General features: G+C 41.3%; 1 protein-coding gene across 1 annotated transcript in view; it reads left to right on the plus strand.

Moving 5' to 3' along the window:
* The window catches only part of kirrel3a (kirre like nephrin family adhesion molecule 3a), a 456972-nt gene that overhangs the window by 310317 nt on the left and 120247 nt on the right, over positions 1–26408 (plus strand). The window contains exon 5 of the mRNA XM_079650321.1: positions 14656–14806. Coding sequence (XP_079506447.1) covers positions 14656–14806 — 151 coding nt within the window. The remainder of the gene's footprint in view (positions 1–14655; positions 14807–26408) is intronic.

Here is a 26408-nt window from a genome sequence, read left to right on the forward strand (position 1 = left end):
CGGACCGTGTATTACAATGCCGTTATGTGATGACTTTCAAAGAGAAAAGCAAGAACACTCGGAATTAAGTATTATTTTATTCTTTTAAAATGTTTTCCGGATTTCATATCATATAAACACCAAATCCCAGCATGCATTGCGGCTAAAACATCCAATCAGCGAGCTTAAACCATAGCTGAGGATCTTGGGTAAGTGCTCGAAATGCCTACGTCTGTTTCCGGTTATTTTTATTTTGAAATTCAGTTCCTGAAGGACGCCAACAAAGCCCGAGATTATGGAATTAAACCAATAAATAAAAGCAAGGATAATTGTGTGTTATTGGTGAGTAAATAACAGTGTGTTATTTTGAAAAGAATAACAAATTAGAAGGAAAAAAAGATTTAAAAAATACAGATTTCAGTGTTCTGTGGCTCTGAGCCCCATTTATTTTCCTCACAGACGGACACAAAAGTCCGAAATTATACGATTTAAAATAAAAGCAATAATTGTGGCTTGATATTGAATAAGAACATGTTTTTATGAACCACACAGCTTCCGGTCTTCCACGACCCGACCGGAGAAAAAGACGTGCTGCAGAAACTAAACACATTACCAGTAGAAATACATTGCTTTTAAAATCGTGCTGTGCAACACGAAACAAAGGGGAAAATCGTGTTGGTGAACACGAATCAATAGATTAAAATCGTGTTGGTGAACACGAATCAATAGATTAAAAATCGTGTTGGTGAACACGAAATGCCATGAGACTGGGTTGGCTCAATATTAGCATGCAGATCTTCTCTGTCGCTTGGCTGTAAATTTCCTGGAACTTCTACTCCGTTCTCTTTGCCCTCAGGGTGGTCCTAACACAATCTGCTGCAGATAGCATACCAGACACGGTTTCTGTCTGCTTCTGCAGTGTGCAATTAAGGGACTCCAACTCCTGAATTACTTCAGTGGCTAGCATGAGTCGTAACACTGTCGTAACTTTTCCGAATCTCTCCAGCAACCCTCTTGCAGTCACACCAGTGTTTGAGGCATCTGTTTGGGCCATGTCCTCTAAGCTCAGTAGCACTGACTCGTACTGACGTAGCACAGACCAGATTGCTGGAGTCCTGGTGGTCCATCTTGTTTGACACAAGGGCCGCAGATTGCTAACTGTCCCTGATGCTGCTGTTGCAATGTTCACACATTTTGTTTTGTATTTTCCAGACAATTTGTACAGACATTGCTATGTTTTCCCCAGTTGTGCTTGAGACCTTGTAAAAACCCAAGAAGGCCTCCTGGGGGACCAAATCATGGCTCACACAAATGGCTTCCTGTTCAGTCCCTTCTATGTCCTGGGTTCCATCAATAATAATGGAATACTGGAGGAGAGGCAGCTTGTAAATTGAGCTAATTATGTCCCTAATTATGGTGTTTGCAAATAGATTTAATATTGCATTCTGGATTTGGGGGGATGTGAAATCATGTTTTCTTGTTGACAGCCATCTCTCTAAGCCAGGGTCATCTTCAGATCTTACTTTGAGTAACTGGCTTAAAGAGCCTGTGACACGAGTTTCCCCCATCATCCAAATCCATCAATTTGAGTAAATATTGTCCCCTTGAAAACCGTTACTGAACTGATTTTGGATATTTGTACTTTGATAACCATTAATCTCCCCTTCAATGTTGACCATATTCTGGATTTTCTCGGGGATTCTTCAAATCCCGCCAAATGATGTGTGATGTCATTGCGGACCAAGCGCTCCAGCTGCACAGTTCAGGATCCCAGCATCTGCATGTAAACGCACAATGGCGCACACAGCAGCAAGCTCAGACAGCGATGACAGTTTAATTTTGAACGTGTCTGAGAGCTTATATGAGGCTGAAGGATCGGTTTATGTTGTATCTGTTACAAGTTTAGGAATTAGGTGCGTCAATATGGGCGATAATACCTTCATGTAGCCAGTGGTGGACTGGGACTATAAATCATCCCGGGACTCTCGACCGGCCCACTTCGGTACCACTAGTAAGTTGTCAACGGGGGGAGTGGGGGATGTGCTAGTGACTTATCCGACCGGCCCACTTCGGTACCGGCCCATCGGGACCCCGTCACTGCACCCAGCCCAGCCCACGTAAACTGTCAACGGGGGGAGCCTCGCTGCGGGGAAACGGTGGACCCAGTGTCCCGATCGGAGTTGGAATAATAATAATAATAATAATCCGTGCATTTTATCCATTAATTTCCCCAACATTGTGGAAAAAAAAACATACGTTTAATCCATAGTTACTCTGGGGAGAATGTCCCTGTAATTGGTAATTGTAAGTTGCTTTGGATAAAAGCCTCAGCTAAATGAAATGTAATGTTGCTGTGCAGCTTTGGCTGAAGAAAGCTGGACATCGACTGGTTTAGTTTGTTGGCAGTGGGTAGTGACAGCAAGTTTGTGTGCATTGCTTTGGACATGTTCTGCTCATTTTTTTGTTGCCTTTTTCCAGTTTCGGAGACCAGTTTTGCAAAAGGTTGGATCTGCATTCTTGGCCAAATTCGATCTTCCATGCCCAAAAGCTTGAGCACAGAAAAAACACAAGATTCCATTGACTCCTGGACTGTAGTGGAGCTACGGAAAATTCACGGTATCACTTTTCTTGGAATCGTAACGTTTTGTTGATAAGCTGCTGCACTACAATGAGCTTTGGGTCAGCATGGTTTGGTTCAGCTTTCTGCCTGCACTTCTCTCCTTATGTCTCCTCAGGTCTTTCCTATAAAATATGACAATATGCTAGCCTGTTGCTGACATGAGACATCATTGAAAATACCAAATAACCCGGCCCTTTATACAGCACTTACCTGCAACTCTAAACTGCTTCTTCCTGTCTCACCCTCCCTGTCTTGAAGCACCTCCAGCTCATTTGATCTATGAAAGCATGACACAAAAATATATAGAACAATGCTGGGAAATCATGTTGGTTGTATTATTACTAGTAGTGCACTCAGTCTTGTGAGCAACTAAGTATTTGTTCTGCTTTACATTACAACACTTTAAATGTTATTCCTACTGTATTCACTTCTTATACACTTCTTCCTCTCATCTCAAATTGAAATCACCTGACTACAGCACTTAACATACCTGCTGCAACTCTGTGCTGCTGCTGCTCCTCTCTGCCTCACCCTCTGTGTCTTGAGGCAGCTCCACCTCATCTGATCTCTGCTATGAAAGCAATGGTGTTATAATCATATTGAGCCATTGGTATTGTTGTAATCAAGACCATCTTAACTAAGACCAAGACCGGCAAGACCGGCAAGACCAAGACTTTAAGAGGTCACGACCATGGTCTCGGTCTCGCCCTGCCCGGCAGTGGGTGAGACCGAGTCAAGACCGGAGCCAGACTAGTGTGAATCCAACACTATTCAAAAAGTGACCATTTCATTGAAAAACAGTACATTTACATGAGTGACATTTGTGTGGTTTGTGTAGCCAAATGTAATTAATTAATCATTAATAAAAGTGTATACAAATCGGATGGGGCAAGTTATTTCATGAGAGGGGCACAATAAAAGCTGGTTAAAATGATAAAGACAGTATTTTGTTCCAATAAATCGTAATATTGTAACCATTTTTTGGAGGGGGGCACTGGCTCCTGTTGGCCCCCCCTATAACCTCCCCTGCCTCTGTTCCTCCGTGTCTGTCCAACAGTCCGGGGATTTGAGGACAGCGTGAGAACACTGACAGGGAGGCTTGTTTTCTTCATGGCAATTGGCGTTCAATAATTAACAACAAAGGATCTGAAATGCTTAATAACCTTCATTAATTGTTGGAGAAATAACATAAGATAGGTTGATAAAGATTAACCTGTTTAACGGGCAGCGGAGCCACTGTGTGTAGAGAGTAACTGCCGGTAAATGCCGGTAGCATCAAGCTAGCAAATCCGACATTAGCCTAACATCAACAGTTGTAGACAGAAAATATGATTATCCTGAGCTAATTTACTGAATCGACCAACATCTCCTTTCTTTCTTTTCACCCAAGCACTAATCTGCTGCTGCTGTTGGCGTTTCATTGTTTTTTTCTGTCACAACCGCAGTACTTGATCATCATTCATTGGGCTATTTATAGTTTATGCACGCGACGTTCCTAGTTGCGTCCACAGAGATAACCACAGAGGCAGGCTGTCAAGTGTCCAGCTCCTCCGTGGCGATGACGGGCCGTCTGCGGTTAAAAAAATAATAAACTAATTTGAAAGTGGGGGGACATGTCCCCCCTGTCCCCAGTGAAAATTACGCCCATGCGTATGCATTTATTTATTTTCTCTAGCTGTTCAAACACCGTGTGGAAGATGTACAGAGCAATGGATTTTTGGCGGGGAAAGGACAACTACTCAGGGGAGAGATTAATAATTCAAGCAATCAGTTCCCTTTACTCATGTTCCATAATGTAAATGAATTCATGAGCAAAAGCATTACAACAGGGTCAACTCACTTCGTTCAAAATAAGATTTGTGACCAATTTAAAACCTAAAAACATTGTGATTGTTGAGTAATAATTCAACTTTTCCATTATCCTTTATTTCACTGCCTCAGTAAAAATATGGTGTCCTGCATCATGCCAAACCCAGAAGCAATTTTACAAGTTGATGATGGGTAAATTATTAATAATCCCAGCCTGGTACAGCTAGTATAATTCAGTTTGACACATTTTGGTAAATGTTTCTGTTTCATATTATTTAATTTATAGAGATTACTGTGAGGAGAAGACGGTATTATTATGGATCCACTTTTTATGAGTAACAAACACATATCGACAACATCTAAAGTGCTGGGTTCAGTGTAATCCTGGAAACCAAATGGATTCTTAATAATGTGTGGAATAAAGAAGAGACAGAGTGGAGAATTTATAGACACGTAGGGAAATGGAAGAAAAATCAAAGAAAACGTGTACCTACCTCAGATTCTGAAGCTGATCCAAGTGAGGGGAAAAGTTACTGCTCAGGTGTTTCATTAAGAGATTTGTTTCAGGCTATTTATTTTTTGTTGATCTTTGAAATGCTTTAAAATCTGAAGTTTTGCTAAACAAACTGCAATTACGAGCCCTTCTTTACTGTGGACAATCATATATAATAAACATATTGGAAACATTTGTATTCCTTGGTGTTTAAACTAAACACAGTATTCTCGATGAAATGACCAGTTGCAACAGCTAATGGTTTTGGGAGCAGTCTTGGGGACTACGTAATAGGCAGTGGCGGCGCCAGGGTATGGCTGGGGTAGGCTATACAGCCATACCAAGAAATGGCTTATCCCCACCATGAAAAATGATGTTAAAGTAAGTGTGTTGAGAACACGGATTGCGAAAATATACGGGTCGTGTCCACAACACACAAACTGATCCTGCTGTAACAACAAGTGTACATTACTGATGCAATATGGTTGAGATCATTCGGGCTTATGCTAGAAGAGGGATGCAAGGATTAGTCTAAGTAGTGGGGGAGTTTTATACACTAAAGGTGTGGAAATTCTCTGGCGTTATAATATCAGCGCGGCCGCAGTCAGATCAAATGCCTCCGTATGCAATTTGAATAGACCTACAGCCAATCAGAGCAACAAAACGTTGGGTCTGCGTCATACGTTACTGATTGAGATCAATCGGAATCGCCATTGGATCTTCAACGTGTACTATCATACGGCACGTTCACAGTGATCCCTTTTTATTTACTACAAGACAAATGTGCCGTTTTATATCAGTTCAATATTGATTGAGACAGGGAAATAATACCTCACGCGTGGCGTTTCACTGTCAAGGGGGGCCATATAGCGTGTATGTAATTACATTGCAAATACTGACTTGAGCCCCACCACTGTATGGGTTAGCCCTACCATAGATTACCCAACAAAAATACTCTGGCGCCGCCACTGGTAATAGGATACAAAAATAGTTACATAAAAAGAGACGTCATCAGATTACTTGTACATTCCTAAAACGGGATTTCTAGTAAGATTACTGTTACGGTAGAGTGAAGCAAGCAGGACCCAAATGCCAGGGTGGGTGGAAGGGGTCTGGAGGACAGGTTTTGGGCCTACAGCCCAGGAGCACAGCGGAGGGCCCAGAAGGGATGATGCCGAGAAGGGGGACTCGGGCGGACAGCCCGGGGGCAAGGCAGAGTCCAAGTTGGGGGTCTTGGGCGGACGGCCCGGGGGCAAGGCAGAGTCCATGGTGGGGGTCTCGGGCGGACGGCCCGGGGGCAAGGCAGAGTCCATGGAGGGGCGAAGGCCACAGCGGGCAAACTCAGGGGGCCGAGCATGAGGGCGAAGGCAGCGGCAGGAAGAGTCAGGGGGATGGCCCGAGGGCGAGGACCGAAGCCGGGAAAGTCAGGGGGGCGGGCTCGAGGGCGAAGACCGCGGCTCTCAGGGAGCCGAGCATGAGGGCGAAGGCCGTGGCACTCAGGGGGCCAGGCTCGAAGGCGAAAACCGCGGCTCTCAGGGGGCCGGGCTTGAGGGCGAAGCAGGCGTCGACGGAACAACTCCGGAGGACGGGCCGGAAGGCGCTGACGGGACAGCTCCGGAGGCCGGGCAAGAACCGGAGCCGGTGGGACAGGCTTCGGCAGGATCCCCCACGGAAGTGGAACAGGAGTTGGCAGGACCCCCGGCGAGACAGGTGGCGGCGGGACCTCCAACGGAACAAGACATGGGATTGGCAGGACTCTCAGCAGAACCTCCAATGGCACGGGACATAGGGTTGGCAGGAGCCCCTGCAGAAGAGTAGTCGACGGGGCCTCCAACGGCACAGGACAGAGGGTTGGCAGGACCCCCGGCAAAAGAGCAGTCAGCGGGACCCCCAACGGGACAGGACATGGAGCTGGCAGGACCCCCAGCAGAAGAGTAGTCGGCAAAACCCCCAACGGGACAGGACAAAGGGTTGGCAGGACCCCCGGTAGGAGAGTAGTCGGCGGGACCCCCAACGGGACAGGACACAGAGTTGGCAGGATCCCCGGTAGAAGAATAGTCGGCGGGACCTCCAACGGCACAGGACATAGGGTTGGCAGGACCCCCGGCGGAACCTCCAACGGCACTTGAGTAGGGACTTGAGATGGAACTGGAGAGAGAACTCGAGGGGAGACTTGAGATTTGACTTCAACCTCCAACGGCACTTGAGTAGGGACTTGAAAGGAAACTGGAGAGGGGACACAAGAGAGGGAACTCCAGAGGGGACTCGAGAGGGAACTCGAGAAGGGACTAGAGAGGGGAGTAGAAGAGGGACTAGAGGAGGGACTATGGCTGCTGGGGCCGGAACCCTGGCTGCTGGGGCCAGGACTGAGGCGGGAACCATGGCTGCTGGGGCCAGAACTGGGACCGGAACCATGGCTTCTGGGGCCAGAACTGGGGCCGGAACCATGGCTGCTGGGGCCAGAACTGGGGCCGGAACCATGGCTGCTGGGGCCAGAACTGGGGCCGGAACCATGGCTGCTGGGGCCAGAGCTGGGGCCGGAACCATGGCTCTTGGGGCTCGGGCTGCTAGCCTGGACTTGCGACTCCTTCTCTTAGGAGTCGTTTGGAGGCTCCGTGGACCTCCAAAAGCCAGAAGAGTTCCAGAGAACAGCTCCTGGACAGGAGCAGGAACTGGGGCAGAAGCAAGGGTTGACTCCAGACGGAACACACCGAGGCGTATGGTCAGGTTGGGAATTGGGAGGCAGGGAGCTAGCATGCTTGGGGCTAGCAGGCCGGGAATCACACACCGAGAAGAAATTCAAAATCCAGCCAGGTAAGAATTTCACCAAGCCTGGTTTCTCCGTAGCCATCTGGCGCGCTTCTGCCAGAGCAGCCTCTCGCTGCTGAACACCGGACGCTCCCCTCAATCGATCAGAGCAGTAAGCCAAAGAAAAGGAAAAATCCAACAATTACTGCTCAAATGGATCTGCTGGGCCCATCCTTGGTTGTTTCCTTCTGTTACGGTAGAGTGAAGCAAGCAGGACCCAAATGCAGATTAAACCGAAAATACCTTTAGTTCAAGGATAACTCGGATAAACAGAACACTCCCCTGTGAACACAGTCACAGACAAACGAGGAACCAACAAAGACTGACAGCAAAAACAGAACTTAAATACACACAAGACTAATCAACGAAACAAGAGACAGGTGAGGAGGGAAGAGAAAACACAGGGGCACCAGGTGAACACAATCAAGTAAACAGGTAGGAGGGAACAGGTATGAGGGAATACACACAGGGCCCTTCTCACTTCTCTTATTTTTCATTTCCTCGCTCCTCGGTCTCGGTCTCACCGGAAGTTGATTTGTCTGCGCCATCTTGAGTAGCGTCCCAATGGCCTTATTTTTGCCGGAGGAGCGAGGAGCGATAATGGAGGAGCGATAACCGAGGAACCATCGGACCATCCTCCGATGAAATCCTCAGACACTCGCCCAGCCCCTTACTGTGTATGGCTCACTGATTGGAAGATGCAGTGCATGCACTGATCTGATACTTCTTGACATGAAAGCAGTTTCCCAGCGGACTGAAGAAAATACATGAACCTCACGGGAGTCACTCCTCAGTTTATACCGTGTTTTGTTTCAATTCATGTATCATTTAGTTACAAATACAGTATGTGATATATCTGAATAACAAAGTGGTCAAAAATCATTTTATTCATTTTTTGGAAACATTTTCATGATCGCTTTTTTCGTTTTACATTTTCATTTATTGTCAATTCCATTCAGTCAGTCATTAAGTGCTATTTAAAATGTTAATTTGCTACATATCAAACCAAACAAACAAAGTGTGCAATCCAATGAATGTTACTCTAACTGGGTTTTGATAGATAACATATCTCTTTTTCTTCTCTCAATTATTTTATTTCTATTGTGCAGTGCACTCTAATCAATATTAATCAAACTATTGTTCGTTTATACATTTTAAGAATGGCGTTTATCTTTTTTGAGAATTAATTCTTATTTCATTTTATTTATGTGGGTCTACAACAGATGATACAAATGTTTGTGTCAGTAAATGTGTACTAACAGAGGTTGGGGTGTGTGTGGAAACAACGGGGACAGAACTGGCTGCTGTCAGACGATCAGCTGTGCAGCGTCATCACAAACGGACGTCGCTTCACGTGACGCTCCGTAGGAAAGGACGTCATTGCTCTTAAAACTAATTTCCCTGCTTCTCGTGGTTTCCTTGCATCTCTCCATGCTTCCCTGGTGGGAGGGACTAGTCGCAGGGAAACGACGCAAGTGAGGGACGCAAGGAATCCATTTAACCGAAGTGAGAAGGGCCCACAGACAGGAAACCAAGGTCAGGTCTAAACAAGACAAAACACAACGCAGACAGAAAACAAAAGACAGATCTAAACAAGAAAAAACACAACACAGACAGATCGTGACAATTACAATGTTAGTAGGCCTACAAACTAAAAAGATCATATAGTGTTTGTTGTAAAAGGATCAGTAAGTAAAAAAAACTATTATTGATATGTCTTTTCTCATGTATTTATTTGCATTGCATTTAATAGTGAGGTAATCTAAAAGTAATAGAAAGTGATCAGGTTACATAACTTTTATATTGTAATTTTTGTTGCCAGATAACAAGTAATTTACCCTCCAACCCTGTGTGTGAGATAATGCCACCACAATTATAACATAATGAGAACATGTATTACTGAGCACATCTTTTAGGTTCATTTGTACTGATGTTTGTTTCCCTACAATAAACTGCCAAAGCTAAACCCTTTTAAACTGCAATTCAGCATTAACTTGTTAATAATTAATACTAACACACCACATGTTATTTATTGTAGTAAATGAGTAGATTTAACTTTAACTTATAATGTTTATATCAATATATTCATTTTATTTTTGATTTATCTTTCTTTGCTGATCTTAACTCTAACTTATTATATTTGTATAAACTATTCCAACTAAATATTTATTTTACCTTTTATTTAATTCTAAAGAGAATCATTATTATATAGTTAATGTTATATAAAATAATTTATATAATTTGTATTATTATTAGTCCTCTACATTACATTTGAACTATTTCGAAAGATTTAAATTAAAAAGTAAGAAATGATTCCACCCACCGCGAAGGCATCTTAGATTCATTTCTACATTTAATGTTTATTAATATCTGTAATGAGTATTGTAGACTTACCAGCGGCCTTTTAGGTGGAACTGATCGAGGGCTTGCCCTGGGAGGAAACACACAGATTGTGGGTTTGATTCCAGTCATTGCTGTACAAATGTTACTGTTATGAAGTTTGTAAAACACTTCTCTCCGGGAGGCCCCTTAGTGTCCCAACAACAATTTAAAGCTTCCTGCAGACCCAGTGGTACCCCAGTGAGTGGTGGGATCTGTACTTGAATCAGAATAGTCATACACTTATTATTCCATGTCAAATGTATAGTATCCATAGCTCATGCATCACTTGCTGTTTGATGGGAGGGTAGATCTTAATGTTCTTGCTGCAGGGATTTAATGAGTTAGGGTTAGGCTCCCCTCTAATGTGGTGGGAGGAATTGGAAACCAAACATCCATAAGGCTCATTATTTACAGAAAGTTGGAAAAGTATCATTCAAATCTCATCTCAATGCTTCTGAGAGTGAAAGGTGAGAGATATGCAGCACTAGGGATGGGTATAGAAAACCGGTACTAAGTCAGTACCGGTACCTGATTGGACGGTATTGGTATACCGTTAAGCCGCTGGACAAACGGTGCTGCTATTGGTGTATGAATTATGCTACTTCCTTAGTTTAAACAATTCTGGTTGGTTGGGAACCCTCATCCCGTGTGACGTATCCGGTTTGAGTACCACTCTGATTGGCCATTGTGAATGCCCCTCGTCATCTCTACTAACAGCGCTCGTATTATTGTGAGACTCCCGGGGACAGACCATAGGAGCAGACGCAACATCTTGCTAGAAACAGCGTCTCAAGGCTTCTTAACATTTCACAACCTATTAATGATGCATACCCACTTAACGGGAAGAAACTCAGCTAACAGATGATATTAACCATTTTACCTACACGGAACAGAAGTCCAACACCAAGAGTCTAAATCAACACTTAGCAAAACGGGCTAACGGCTACTTTAGCACGTAACTGGCAAAAGCGATTTCACAGATTCCATTGGTATAAGTCTCATCACTGTACGACCAAAACTCACTGAACTAGCAGCCAGTAATGAGCAAGAAAACAACTTCACTTTACGTAGCCATGATGATAATTATGTCTTACCTTTGCTGTTTTGTGATCAAAAGTTGTGTTCAAGGGCATAAAAACGGTTAATCCAATGTCTCTGTGTAACTTTAAAATGATTACTGATAATCCATCATTACAATTAAGCAATAGCTCACGACAGGCCGTGGTATATGCTCATTATATCACAGCTAAGGGGCGTGGTTCGGCCCGACGCGAAGCGGAGGGTCGACAAGCAAACTGCAGGCAGTTTGCTTTTCAGCCCAACGGTATACTGTTTTTTTCAGACGCGGAGGGATACTGACTTGTTGTGAAAAGTAACTTACAATTCTACCCGTGGTATACGCTCAGTATATCACGGCTAAGAACCAATCAGATTGCTTGATTTGACTTGTCCGTTTTATAATTATAAATAATAAACGCAATAAACGGATTATAATGGTTAGCCGATCGGAGCCTCCGGTTTAGGAGGTGCGCACGCAGCGTTTCATTTTAACTGAATAATGGTCATGTTTACATGGATTTATGAACTGCCCGTAATAACCGCCCCCAATACCTGCTTGGTATGACATTGAAAAAGATAGATTACAATAAAATGACTGTTGTCTAATCTTTACATCTTGTAATCATGTCTATAATTTTGAGCACCAAATGATTGAAAAGTATCGATAAGAGTATCGAAAAGTACCGGTATCGATAAGCAGTATCGGTATAGATAAAATCCTAACGATACCCATCCCTATGCAGCACAAATTCATTTTCCTCAGGAAGAGCTCTCTAGCTGTTGAATGTTACAATGATGACAAATAATGTGATCCTTACATCATGCTCCATTCCATAATCCTGTGAAAAAAAGGCTGAAAGGCCTTTTTAAAAAGAGCATAAACAAAATGTGTGAGTGTGAACTCGTTGAGTTTTTATCCAGTTAACATTCATTAGTACTGTAGGCCTTAACACCAAAAGTGTATGTAGAGCTTCAGGATATCATTCTGATACCACACACACTGTGTTGAACTTGAAACTAATCCACTTTTCTGATTTTTGAGAAATTATATTAAAAGACCATTTACTATTGACGCTGGTCATATTTTATACAATTTGCAACATAAATTACTTTTCTTTCTCAGAGGTAATCCAGAAAGGTTGAATTACCAGTAATTTGCATTATAGGACAAACAACTATTCCGCAAAACACTATTAACGTGTTGCTCAAAAGCAATTTACAATAATGCAATAAACCATGAAGATACAACCTGAAAACAGAGTGCATTAGCTTTCAGTAAGACAAACCATTGAATCTGCTACTGCATTGGTTCAAAATAAACCACACATGTCTTTGTGCTACATAGAGAAGTGAGAAGCGCTTTATTTTTTATTTATTTTTTATAATTTGCTAAGGTTCGGTAAAAGCATTTGGGTGTTCAATAAGTGACGGGAGATCTGTAGACTGCTGAACTGAAAAAACTGAAACGTTGACTTTAATTACATGTATTATTCCCTACAAGTTTATTGGGTTAGTTGAAAGCAATAATATGACATTTAAAATGTATATATTAGGTTCAACTTAATAATGTTGCTTATACAGTACATTTAATTAAAGTACTGTGTCCTAAATCCACCTTTTTGGAGCCATGATAGCGAACAGGTGTGTGTCTGTTGAGTGTTAGCTGGTTCCCTCTCGCAGTGAGAGATTTGCAAGACGATTGGCTGACGTAGAGCAACGTTTTTGTGCTGGGTTTAAGGTTTAAACATGTCCCGGATTTAGGAGAACATGCATTCGATCCTCTCAACCTGTCAGCTTTGCCTTGCTGCATCTCTCTAGGCCTATCCAGCAGTTCAAAAGCTCTGAACCAACAACCTACAGTAGGTGCCAGAGAAGGTGGATACTCAAGGGAGGAAACTGAAGCTGCTAAGAAAAAGTTCTAATTATGAAAAGGCACACTGGATTGAGTAAGCAGGAAGGACAGAATATGCTCTGTAACACACGACCATGGTGGCCCCAAAGTGATGAATCCAACAGTGATGGCTCTCTTCTCTGCAGGCCTTTCCCCCAGGGATTAGACCTGGTCTTGCATACAGGAGGAATCTGCACACTCAGCTTATGAAATATTCACCATCAAACTAAATCTGTACACTGGAAAACAAGGAGGCCCCAGTGGGAGTGGGTGCCCGGGCCCATCGTGTCCTGGAGGTTTCTGTTGTGTTCCCAGAGGATTCACACGCTGCTGCTCAGTTCTCCAGAGTTCTGGGAAGATAATTGTTCCATTTCAGAAGTTTGTTTCTGTGCTGTCTCTTATTTCTTCATGCAAAAATGTTTTTATTCGGAAGAGACATTGCTCTATGTGACAGGGGCTAAAGAGTAGTGTAGAAATGTTATAAAATAAACCACACTTTTTCAGTGTTTCACAGTTTATTCTGAGCACCTAGAACAGCAAGCTTTCTAAACAGCCACTTGCTGAACTGAATTACTACAACAGGTGTCTCAGTTCTCTAAATCAATGATATGATTTGACTGTAACTGAAGGTTAAAATGTTGTTTGAATTTCTATATTAGTTCCATGTATCTCCAGCACTGACGGCGATAGAGTTGTTCGAGTCCAGATTCATTAAGATCAACATTGGTTTTATGTTATTACATAATATATGCTACACTGTGTTGGGGTTAGGTGTTAGCAAGTGTGGTTATTAACACTAATGATAAGAAATCTCAATGAAACCATAAATGCAGGTAACCATAACGTAGCACTACAATGATGTGCAGTAGCTCTAAAGGCATGATTTAAAATGTGACAAATGATCAACATACATACATATATTGTATTATAAGTTATATATTTTCAAGTTGCATGCACTTACATACTAAAATTAAATAAAGCTACAGTAGCATCTGTATGGTAGGTAAGAACAACATACTTATTATTAAAAAGATCTATTAGTAGCAGAAATCTATAAAACATTACGTATTATACAATGAATTAAAAAAAACATATTTTAAAATGAATTAAATAAAAATATAACATTTTATAATAATATTATATATTATAAAAACCTCAAGTGGAAACGTCTGTTAACCAACCTTGTCTCAGATGATGTCTACTAAATAGTTTTCCCAGTTGTGTTGTGGTGACTTTAGGAGTCCTTGAGAGGGCTCAGTAAAGAACAATGAAGTGATGAAAAGCACAAGAACCTGGGTTTTAAATATGTTGAAATGACTCATTGGCTAAACACCTCGGCAGCTCTCATTGTGAATAAATCATTCAAGCATTTATTATATATAAATATAAATCTGCTCTGAAAATCACTTCCTCAGAAAAATACTATAGATAATAAACTATTAATTGAGGGACTCACAACTTCACTCATAAATAAATAAATACAATGTCTTTACGCTCCGTGAACTCAGGGTCAGAGCATTGCTGTGTTTTCTTTGTGTGTGAAGGAAATTATGCAATTGCACACATGAATATGACTTTTTAAAACACTCCTCTCTCGTGTCCTTGATTCCTCAGACCTTGTTGCGGGATGGTAAGAGGGAGAGCACCATCAGCACCCTCTACCTGTCTCCCTCCAACATCGAGTCGGGGCAGCAGATCACCTGCCGCGCCTCCAACAAAGCCGCCCCCAACGGCAAGGATGCTACTGTCACTATCGATATTCAGCGTAAGTGAAAATTACCAAACCTCAAATGAATGCAAAAGATAAAATATGTTCTTCTGACTTAACTTATTGCTTCAATAGACACACTTAAAACAGTCTGCACTGTAATATACATACTCATATTCATACCTAATTGTGACACAAGGTTAATGTGGCTACTGACCTGTATGGTGTTTCAAAATAGCTGTAAAACAACAAAAGACAACAGATTCTCTCCCCTGCAAAATCTGCATGGAAGTGTGGGAAAGCACATGAACACAATGTTAAAGATAAGTCATCCATTAGAGATTTTGTGTACTCAGCTAATGACTGTATGTATAATTTAATTAAAACATGGGCTTTGTTCCTGCCTTTTTTTTTTAACTCTCTTCCTGTAGTGTTTTTTGAGAATGATATTCTCCCACCCCAGCATCCTCGGCTCAAACTGAAGTGACAATCTTTTTAACACAATTTTAAACTTTCCCCTGAACTCACCCCCAGTCTCCTGATTTCCACCAGCAAACCTCTCTCTCCCCTTAAAATCAGCCCTGTGTGGCTATGAACTTCTATACCTTCTCATTACGCTCATGTAGCTGTACACCCACTCACCAGTTGTATGCACAACAACTAGTTCAATGCTGATGTAACAAGGAATTCATCAATTCAATAAATACTCCTCTAGAATCAGTCTGCATTGGCCATTTTAACACACAAAATGTAATAAAATGGCATGTTTCCTAATGATTTCATCATGGACAGATCATGGCATCAACAAGATAACTTTTTAATTCTTAATCTGTGCTCTTCCGGAAACGTTATGGTGCTCTTTCTGTCGAACACTTTGCTGTGTTTCCTGTTTCTGAAATTGCTTTTCCATAAGTAATAATTTGAACACTTAGCCCATAATCTTTCAGGCAATAATCCTTTTCTTCCTGCATTATTATATTGACTACCAAAAATAGTCCCACTGTTCATCCCTGAACTAACTGAACTGCTCAAACTCTTGAGTCTACTTAGTCCCCTTTCGCTCTTATTTGGGAACCCGAACATTCATTATGATAGACAATCAGATGCATATGATGGCAGGCTGTCTGGCCTACTTGAATGCCTTAACATCCTCCATCATGTTGAATTCTCTCCCTAGAACAAATATCAATCAATAATTGTACAAAACCTATCATTATTTTTTAACACTGCACTTATAACTGTAATATCTGTCATCCCTGTATTGGCCTTAACATTTTTAATCTAATCTTTCCGTATTCTAAAAACTAAAGTCTTCGATGACCCCCCAAAAACTAGTGATTTTGCCCAAATCTACTCACCGCTTTCAGAGCCATTTCACTCAAGCTTTAATACCTGGGCACAGTTCCCAAGGGTAACCAGCAACCTTGTGAGCTGCCTTGGGCCATCAGCTTTCTGAGCCTCTTGGAGTTAAGTCCAGTTTATGACACAGTCAGTCATTTCCATCGTACTCACCTGCACGTAAAACTCTCTAGGTGCAGTGTGTCAATATCCTTATGACTTATAGTAAAACAAAGATCCCGAAAGGTTCTTTCATGGGCCCACTTTGTATCTAAGTGCTGTCTCTCGAACATCTTTTCTGCAAAAAGTACGAATCACTCTTTGCCGTGACACCAAAACGTGCTACACCTCATAAAGTAAAGCTTTTTAAAACTCAGTTGTTCACAAAACGAAATGATCTAAACTCTAACTATTGTTAACGCATTTTAAAATCTCAATCCTCTCTTGTCGGAAACCTTGGTGTCATGTTTTATCCGCTCTCTCTTTACCAGAACATCAGTTCCAACCTTTGCATTATTGCAGAAATCTCACCTTTCTTTGATGCTAAACATTTGGTTCACCCCTTAATTACCTCTACATTGGACCACAGTATGCTTTGTTCTTCGGTCTAATTTCTGACCCTTGAAAATGTTCACAACTCTGCTTCCCGTATTTTCAAACGCACCTACACCAACATATATGAATACATGAACCAGTGGCTCCCTTTAACTCCCACATTGAGCACAACATCCTCCCACTAACTATCTATATAATCTCATTCGGATCTATGACCCCCCCCTCCACTTTATTTTACCCACTCACATATTTTCTTGGCTGATGTATTTTTTCCTTTGTTTTTGTTTCTGTTCCTGGGTCTTTGGGTCTATCATCATAATTATTACCTATTTCATAGTGTCATCCAAACACCGAAAATAACGCACCTCTATGAATAATGGTATTGTCAGATGATATTATTTGATGGCAAAAACTATTTCCACATAATTTGAAGTCTCAATGGATTTAATATAGGAGGCTTTTGTACTCCTCACAGCTCCTTCAAATCTATTAGGTATGACTAATAAAGCATGAAATACCATTCAGAGGTGCATTTTTGTTTTGACTGATCTTTTCTTCCCATCCATGAATTTATTTTCTGTTTTGCCGTCCAAAATGAATGGAGCACATAAGGTAAAGCTTGGACAGACTGATATGCGGGAGCTAACTGGTTATTGTAAGAATGGACCTTAATCCTTCTATCATGAAAAAGAATGGCAGCACCATTTCTCATTGAATGTCCAAAGTTAAAAAACAAGTGGTTGATACTGCCTCCACTTGTGTTATTGGACGGCCTGGAACTGTAGGGTCAGTTCTGGTAATAGAGCTTCCCGGCATCCAGTGACAGAGCTCCAAGACCTCCAGTTACTGAAATGTGCCTTCAGATTAAAGGCAATGTAGTCTGCTTCCACAGAAAGGGTGGGCGCTAAGATAACTTTTTATCTTAGAGCAGAACAGGTAAAACTCAGGACACCAAAGTCACTTTAAAGAAGAGTCCTTTATTATAATAGATCCAGGGCAAGGCGAGGCAGTGCAAAACAAATGATATTAAACACTAACAGGAAACTGACAGAAAACCAGAACCTAAATACATGCAAGGCTAATCACAACGGCAATACACAGCTGGGGAGGACAGAAAAACACATGGGCACCAGGTGAACAGAATCAGGTAATCAAACAGGAAGGAGGGAGAGACAAAGACAGGAAGTAGAAACACACATAACATTTTAAAATAAAACAGGAAAACACAGACAGATTGTGACAAGTACCTTAATTAAAGAAAAAGAGAGGATGACAAAAAAATAATGGTCCAAGGTCAGATTCAAACCTGAGTCCTCCACACGGGGACTGAACTTCCGTACATGCAGGCTCTACCAGGTGAGCTACAGCGCAGTCTGTAAAGAGATTTTTCCATTTGATTTTGGAATATTGCAGAATATAAGACCTATGGTTCAGCAGGATCTCCCTATAACACCATCAATCACCAGCAGTAAAAAGCTTTATAATTACACATACAAGTTTTAAACACTCACAAATGGGTATTATTTACTGATGTATTTTATGTCCTATGACAAACGTGCAAATCTTGAAAGAAATCTTATTTCAGGCATCTAACTAAAACCTTTGACTCGAGACAATATAAACTGGCAGTGCTAACAAGCTGACACCTTTCCGGATACATGACTCATTCCTGCAACACTCTATTAGTCTTCCATACTCAGCTTAATCATTCCCAATGCAGTATTTGAGCCAAATGCTTAAACAAGCACTGTTTGTTCTATTTAAAATGCACATAAATATATAGCTGTTAGGTGAGGTTGTGCTCTGGTTGAAGTATGGTTTCACAAAGAAGCAATTCAGCAAGTTTTGGAAAGGCAGGCGCTGTTTGCAATTGCAGGTAGGAGGGGGGGGGGGTGGGTGACAGGTGCTGGATGAATAAGTTATGATGGCACTGTCAAGGTGGAGAGGCTGCAGAGACTCGTAGAGGTCTGAGAAAGTTCCTCACCACTGGGGACAGCCAATGTTAACCACTGGCTGTTAATATTGATGGGAGGCATCTGCTGCTGTCTCAGAGAGGCACTCTGCAGACACACTGTATGGCAGGATGCCTCTGGGCAGAGGACAGACAAACATAGACTGAGTCTGGTGCTGTGGCCCCTGGGCAGGACCACCACGCTCATCTGGGCTTTTACACGGAATCAGCATATTCTTTAATTCAGATCGCCGGATGCTTTGAATGTGAATTTCTACATTTTACACACAGATAGACGATAGGATATGAATTTTCGTCCTGTTAAAGATAACAACTGGCTTTCCCAAACTGTCAGATTATTATTTTAATGAAGGGGGAGCTGTGGCTTTCTTTGTCGGTGCAGACAGGATATATTCTGAGGCATGACAAAACTGACTTTTTGTAAAAAAAACAGATGGGGAAACGGCAGGACTTTTTTGTAAAAATGCAAACACATGTTTTACAGTAAATGTGTGTTGGTTAGAATTGGGAGAACATTTCCCAATGTGTTTTATGTGTTGTTTGAATACATTTCTGTGGGATTTTCTCTCATTATAGCTATATAACGATAGTTACGTCTGGAACTACGGTTCTATGGTATGAGTCCCGGATGACCGCCAGAGGCGGTGCTTTAGCACTGGATATGTCCATCGCACGCATGCGCAGCTCGAGTACAAATAACAACAAAGTCACCTGTGACTACCACAGTTAAGTCAGGAGTATAAAATAAGTATAAAGACATCATTACGAGCAGATTCCTTGCATGTGTGATTTATCATTAGAAACATTGGTCTCGTTTTCTAAATACAGACTTTAAGGACTCTATTTGAAACTCATTCTCGATGCATCTGTTTATTATTTACATTTTGTTGTGGAGTAAAGGGAGGAAGAGTGATTAGAATAATTTAAGAGGGGATAGCTACAGGCTTACAAGTCCATGTCACTCCAACCTTAACCCTAAGTATAAGTGATGTGCTGTTCTGTGTGCTTCTGTACACGCATCAGACTGACAGATCTCTGAGAGTGGCAGCTTCACCCTGCAGCCATATCCAGGGCTCTCACTCCACACTCCACACTCAGCCCTGGGCCAGAACCCCCTCACCCAGCCTGACAACTCTGTTAACCTTCACCTCATACCAATTCAAATGTGGTACACACATTTTGATCCCAGTGTTCACTATTTCCCCAATCTTCAGATACTTTTTCCTGAAGACTTTTAGGGCGATCCCCAAAAACACAATTAACATAGCCAATAATATCATCCTCAGGAATGAGTCCTAAACCTGGGAATGAGTCAGCATTTATGCACTTCCGGACTCCTTTCTATTGTAGTTATTGTTTTTTAATGAATCTTTGGTTAGATTGCCGAAATAAGTTTTTAAGTTTTGTTCTGCAACATAAGAGATGCCATTAATCACCCAACTGGTAAACGTCTGAATCTTTACGTATCTAAAAAAAGCTGTTGTGTGTCTAAAGGGTCTAAATGAATCTACTAAATGGCATCACATCAACCACAAGTTTGCCTTTAGCTTGGTGCCATTGACGTGAAGTCATGTGACTGTTTGCAGTATATTTATAGCATTATGTTATCTATTTACTTCTGACCAATTACACTCCATCTTATAATAGTGCTGTTAATATGTGGAGATTTTCCTGCTGAACAAAACGTGAAAGTATCATAAACATGTGTTTGCCACAGATCTTATTTTCTGCAATATTCCAAATGAAATGGAAAAATCACATTACTTTTTGTCGAGGGTACCTTGTGATGCTAACCTCAGGGTCGACCTACAAAAATGGGTCATCACTGTAACGCTCTATTGAGAATAGAACATAAGAAATTAAAAGTTATGAAATATTCTTAAAAAAAGGTAAAAATTGTGAGCACTCAATATTAAAAAAAAGTGCTGTGGTTTGAAGTACAAGTCCTTAATGTGGGTTTACATCATCTTGGTTAATAGGATGGTAATATTGGTATGCGCTTGATTCAACATGTCTTTTAATGATATGTTCATAAATTGTAATTAATTTGAAGTAAAATGAAGTGTGGGACACATGTTGTCATGCAAAATCGTGGCTTTTATTGCTGACAGGTTACAGTTGATTTGTATGGTAAAGTATCAAATACCCCCCATCTCCACTTTGTCTCTATAGGACAACAATGGTTCAATCAGGAGAGACGGTTTTGATGTAAGAATACATACTTATTATTATTGTACAGGAAATCACAAATGAATGTAATGGAGTTGTAGGAGCCAAAACGTTGATTTATTATTTAGATTATTTAATCATTTGATGTATGTAATGTAGTATAATTGATTGATGTCAGTTGATCGGGATCTGCAGCCACGGTTGGGCGGAGCGCCTGATTGGTGCTGCGATTGCCTCAGCTGGTTAAAAGAGTCCTGCTGATTATACTCTGGGTTATATTTTGGTTGTGAAGCCACACGGTGTTTTGACCGCTGCATTGCAATGCAGAGAAGATAAGATTTGTTTATTTAAATGACAAAAACTGTTTCAACATCGTCTTGTAAGATACCTTCATTTGTGTTTAAAGAAGAGAACGAACAGTGGGAACGATAACATGGAAATAAATGTACCAAAAACAAACAATATATCTCTGAGTGATGTGAGAGCGCGTTGGCCAGGCGCTAAAACCAAAGAACAGAAAAGAGCTTAAGAAAGGTGGAAAGATTGCTTTTTTTGAGTTTTGGTGATTAGGCCCCGTTGTGCTGGAGTATCATTCGGGAAGGGAAAACCGATCCGATGAAACCCCCCCCGGGGTCTAGACAATTGTGGTGGTGAATGGATAGTTGGGTTCGGTCTGAAGGGGTGGGGCTTAGCTTAACCCTGGATTCAGAGGGACAGGAGGTGAAAAGGGGTAGAGGAGGGTTGCGTTGACTCACCTGAAATGACAGCTAACAGAGGGGGGAGAGCAGATTTAAAAGGGTTAGCGGAGCGCTTTGAAAGGATTGTGAGAATATTGCGAAGTGATTGGTTAAGCTGGGGAGTGTCGCCCCCGATCACTTATTGAGAGGAGAGAGAGTAGTAACATAGCATAGTAAAGAAGGTCTTCCTGGTGGAACTTTCGCTGAGCTTCATTAGGGAAAGTGCAGATAGAACCAGACTGACAATTGAAAGAGACAAAGTTTATAATATGAACAGGTTACTGTTTTAGTGTCAAATGCATAAATACTGGAATGAATGTGTTGCTTTAGCAAATCTCTTTAAAATTCACAAAGGAATAAACTATCAGTCTATCAGGGTGAGCTCTATTGGACCTGCATCAGGGAATATCAGTAGAACAAACTATTGACTGACAAATCGAGGTTTAACCTCTTGAATCTAACCACTGTCTAGACTGAAAGACTGATTTACTCAATATTTTAAGCCGAAATTGAGCTTCACTTGAGCTTTTCTGAACTGAAAAACAAATTAAAAATTCAAGTCCGACAGTGTGAGATCAACTAAATCGACGTTTAAACAATGTATGTATTTTTCTAGTGAGGTAAACACTATTTCAAATTTAAAAATACTTTTAGCCTGGTTTGGACAAAAAAACACTGCGGTAAAGTCGGGTTAGTTGGTTAAATATTTATGATATGGGTTCTGTCTCGTGTTTTTCACAAGTTTTACCTTACATGCTGCAGCGCCTAAAGTGTACTTATGCTGTCATCACAAGCAGGCTCTTTAAATATTTTCAACCAAAATATCAGATCAACACAATTGTATTGATGCATTCACTATCAAAATTGTTTTTAACATTCCCAATTACATTAATAAACAACATTTGATTGATCAGCATTAGTTGCCCTTTTTGCAGTTTATTTAATTGATAATCACGCTTCATGTTTTAAACTTGTGTTAACATTCATTGTTACTTAAATGAAAGATGAATATATGAAATGGAAATGTGTAAAATAAGATAAAGCAGATCTATTAATCTCAGGTGTTAACTGGACTCAATTAACTACTCCCTGGCCTAATGACCACCTTCTCCTTGCTAACATGTTTTAATTTGGTTGGATTTTTTACATATATTTGAAATACAGCACATAATTATGTTTCCTCACAGTATATTAAATCTATGCTCCTCAGCATGGGTTGCTTGGTTACATAAATGGAGAATCAATATAAAATGTAACAGTGGCAATCATACCCCATAAAAGAAAGGAAACTGTAATTTTCAACAAATGTTCTGCATTCCAGAAGAAACAGCCACATTCCGTATCGAATAGTGGTAATTGTGTTTTTCTAGTTTTATATTAATGAAGCCCTGTTAATTACTAAAAAACAGAGCATTAACATAATTAAAGCCCTCTTTGCACTACAAATAAACAATGAAATACTTATGTATTCATTGATTTTTGTATTCCTTTAATTAAGTGAGGCATTTCCTTACTTCATTCAATATTTATTTTGTTTATTAAGGCATTGCTTATCAATTTAAAACATTTAGTATAATAACATCTCATTAGCTTTGAAAGAAATAAATCTTGCAAAGTTCTCCAAGTAAAGTTCTGAAGGGCTGTTAAGAAAAAAAACACACACACACACACACACACACACACACACACACACACACACACACAAACACACACACACACACACACACACACACACACACACACACACACACACACAATAAAGTCAATTGCAGACAGCAGGGTACTTCTGGAAGAATCAATTATCTGAAAGCTTTCAAATGAAAACTTCTTGAAACTCACCTCAGTAAGTGCCTTCACTGTATTCCTCAAAATACTTTGCTTAAGCACTTGAGAGTCACTGAGTGGGAGTGTTTGATAATGCATACTGCACCTTTCATTCTCTTTGTTGCAGCCTTGACTATACCCAATACATTACAATGAATTATCCAGACGGCTATGCTTAAGTTTATCTTCGGTCTTTTGTATCGGTGCTTTGAACACAATGTTTTTCCCGGAGCTGAAGCTTTCTGCCTGAATCCGTTTCTTTGTGCTGAAAAGTGCATTTCAATCAGTGGAAGGTTATTTTTTCCCAGACTTTGACATAATGGATTCCCAGATTTTGTGTGTGGAAATAAGGCTTTTGCTGGTGTGGATTTTTCATTTAAAGGCTTAGTTTTGTTATGTTTGATAGAAAACAAGGCTGGCAGACATTGAGCTTGAGAGCTGGCTGCATGGAGGTCCAAAATCTCCTCCGTCCTGTTCGGGGGGGCCCTGCACGGACATTGATCTGCTACCTTCACTGTGGCTGTCCTTGAAAGGAAAAACAACATTGAATACAGCAATGACTGGCTTTTGTACTGGACTAGTAAAAGAGAAACAAGAAACACTTCAAGGGTTTATTCATCGTGTCAAGGTTATTGTCTTTGTACAACACAGGGTTGCAGAACAAAATGCAATTGCTTTATAATACAAAAGAAAAACCAAGCCAGTGGACAGTCCTGCATTTTGTGTCTTTTTATTTGCACCAGGAGGAATAAAAACTATGGAGAGAATGGAGCAGATAATATGTTACCAAGCATTATTGATGTTAACACAGTACAACAATACGTGCATAAAAAAAGATATTTCACAATAAACGCAGCTGTATGGGCTCAGAACAGTCTCATAATACACACATGCACACAGAAGGATTCACACTTGTATTTCCGGATCCACACTTGTGTTTTTCAATGCACACACAAATGTGTTCCGTTTCATATACAATACATGTAAATAAAATCCAAATACAGAAAAAAGTGTTACCTTTTTACACCTCCACTCTCATTACATTGCCACTTTTCAAACAGGAAATGCACGCAAATACGAGCCTTTATATTGTTATGGTACAGCGCCACTTTCCGAACCATTGATGAATGCTTGTGTACACAAAAACGGGAGGCAAAACCGTTTTAAATGCGTGTTTCCTGTATGGCGAATACAGCTGCTTTATTTATGTCTGTATGAAGTTGTTGTGAGTGTGGAGGGAGCAGCTACAGGTTAGCTTAGCCCAGTGGTTCTCAAAGTGGGGGGCGCGCCCCCCCTGGTGGGCGCAGAGGCATGCCAGGGGGGGGGGGGGGGGGGGGCGCGAGAGACCAGGAGGAAAAATGGTTATGAAAAGAAAAAAGAAAAAAAAGATCATAAATTGAAAGATGATTGATTCTAAAACAATATGATGCAGTACAGTACTATTATGAGAGAGAGAGAGAGAGAGAGAGAGAGAGAGAGAGAGAGAGAGAGAGAGAGAGAGAGAGAGAGAGAGAGAGAGAGAGAGAGAGAGAGAGAGAGAGACTGGTGCTAGCGAGCTACGCTAACGGATATAAGGATTTTTTTCAACAACAAAGTGGAGGAAAGTCCTCTCCTGTCAGACTGAGAGACTCAGTGAGTTAAAGGACTCTCAGTGGGTCTCAAACGTTTTGGTCACCATGAATGTAAACAATTAAATGAAAAACAGTTATGAAATACTATATGACAGTAAAAAAAGAATAACGTTTAAAAGGGTGATTTGTAAAATATCCATAAAGAAAAAGTAAATCTGTTGACAGTTCTGTTTCATATGGGTGTTGAGAGATGTATCCATAGATCTCTTAATTTTGCTCTCAAAGTTCACCAGATTGATGCATTTAACTTCAATATTTAAAAATAAATCTTCCTGGGGGACCATGCCCCCGGACCCCCCTATGTGAGGTCCACACACCACCTATAAAAATAGCACTTTACCCCTGCTTATATCTATATGCCGTGAGCTGATTATCGAGCCTTCATTGTGTCGCGGGTACACGGGTATTTGCGTGGGTAGTGTTGCACTAGAAAATTCAACTGTAGCGCCCGGCACATTAATGGGAAACCCTAAATGTTTGAGCACCCTCTATGAAACGTCAAGCTACCCCACAGCACCCCCAAAATAAATCTCTGGCGCCGCCACTGAGCCTGACTATTTGTGTTGGGGGGGCCCGACTTTTTTTTCTCCAAAGGGGGGGCCTGACAGAAAAAGTTTGAGAACCACTGGCTTAGCCTAATCGATCAGTGCACTACGAAGCAAGTGCTAGACAGTGAACTGTCAACGGGGGGAGCCCCGCCGGTCATTATCGGCCGATATTCACTCTTAATAGTTTGATCGGTGCTCTCTATAAAGGCCGATCAGGAGAGCTGGATCTGATCGATATGGACATAAACGCGAGTGAAGTGTAACCGGACGCGAGAGAAAGATCAGATTAGCTGCTGAGTCTGACGGAGACACGCAGCTCTGCATGATCACCTGATGCTCCGCCCTCTGTTTAGCGAGCTGACCGGACAGCGCAAAATGCATATATGAAGTGTCATGAACGCAATAAATCATACCCTCGTGGGGGCGCGCTCATGTGATTGGCTTAGAATGAAGGAGATATCAGATTGGCTATAGATGGAAAGAATTACAAGTACGAATCGGCTGAGCGTCAGGGGAGTCTCAAAAAACCCACACACGAATGCACAGCGATCCATGCACAGAAAGCGGTTTGTGTTTGCAGGTTCAGGGGATTTAAACGGAAAACAAATATGTTTGGATCAAAAATACACATGTAAAACTTGTTTCTGTGTTTGGATTTTATTTACATGTATATGAAACGGAACACATTTGTGTGTGCATTGAAAAACACAAGTGTGGATCCGGAAATACAAGTGTGAATCCTTTTGCGGATCATGAAATACAAGTGTGAATCCTTCTGTGTGCATGTGTGTATTATGAGACTGTTCTGAGCCCATACAGCTGCCTTGTCAGGATCTCGACACAAACTGATGGACCCAAATGCATGACCCAGAGACAAAGTCCTGA

Source organism: Notothenia rossii (genome assembly GCF_949606895.1).
Source record: "Notothenia rossii genome assembly, chromosome: 9".
Lineage (NCBI taxonomy): Eukaryota > Metazoa > Chordata > Actinopteri > Perciformes > Nototheniidae > Notothenia > Notothenia rossii.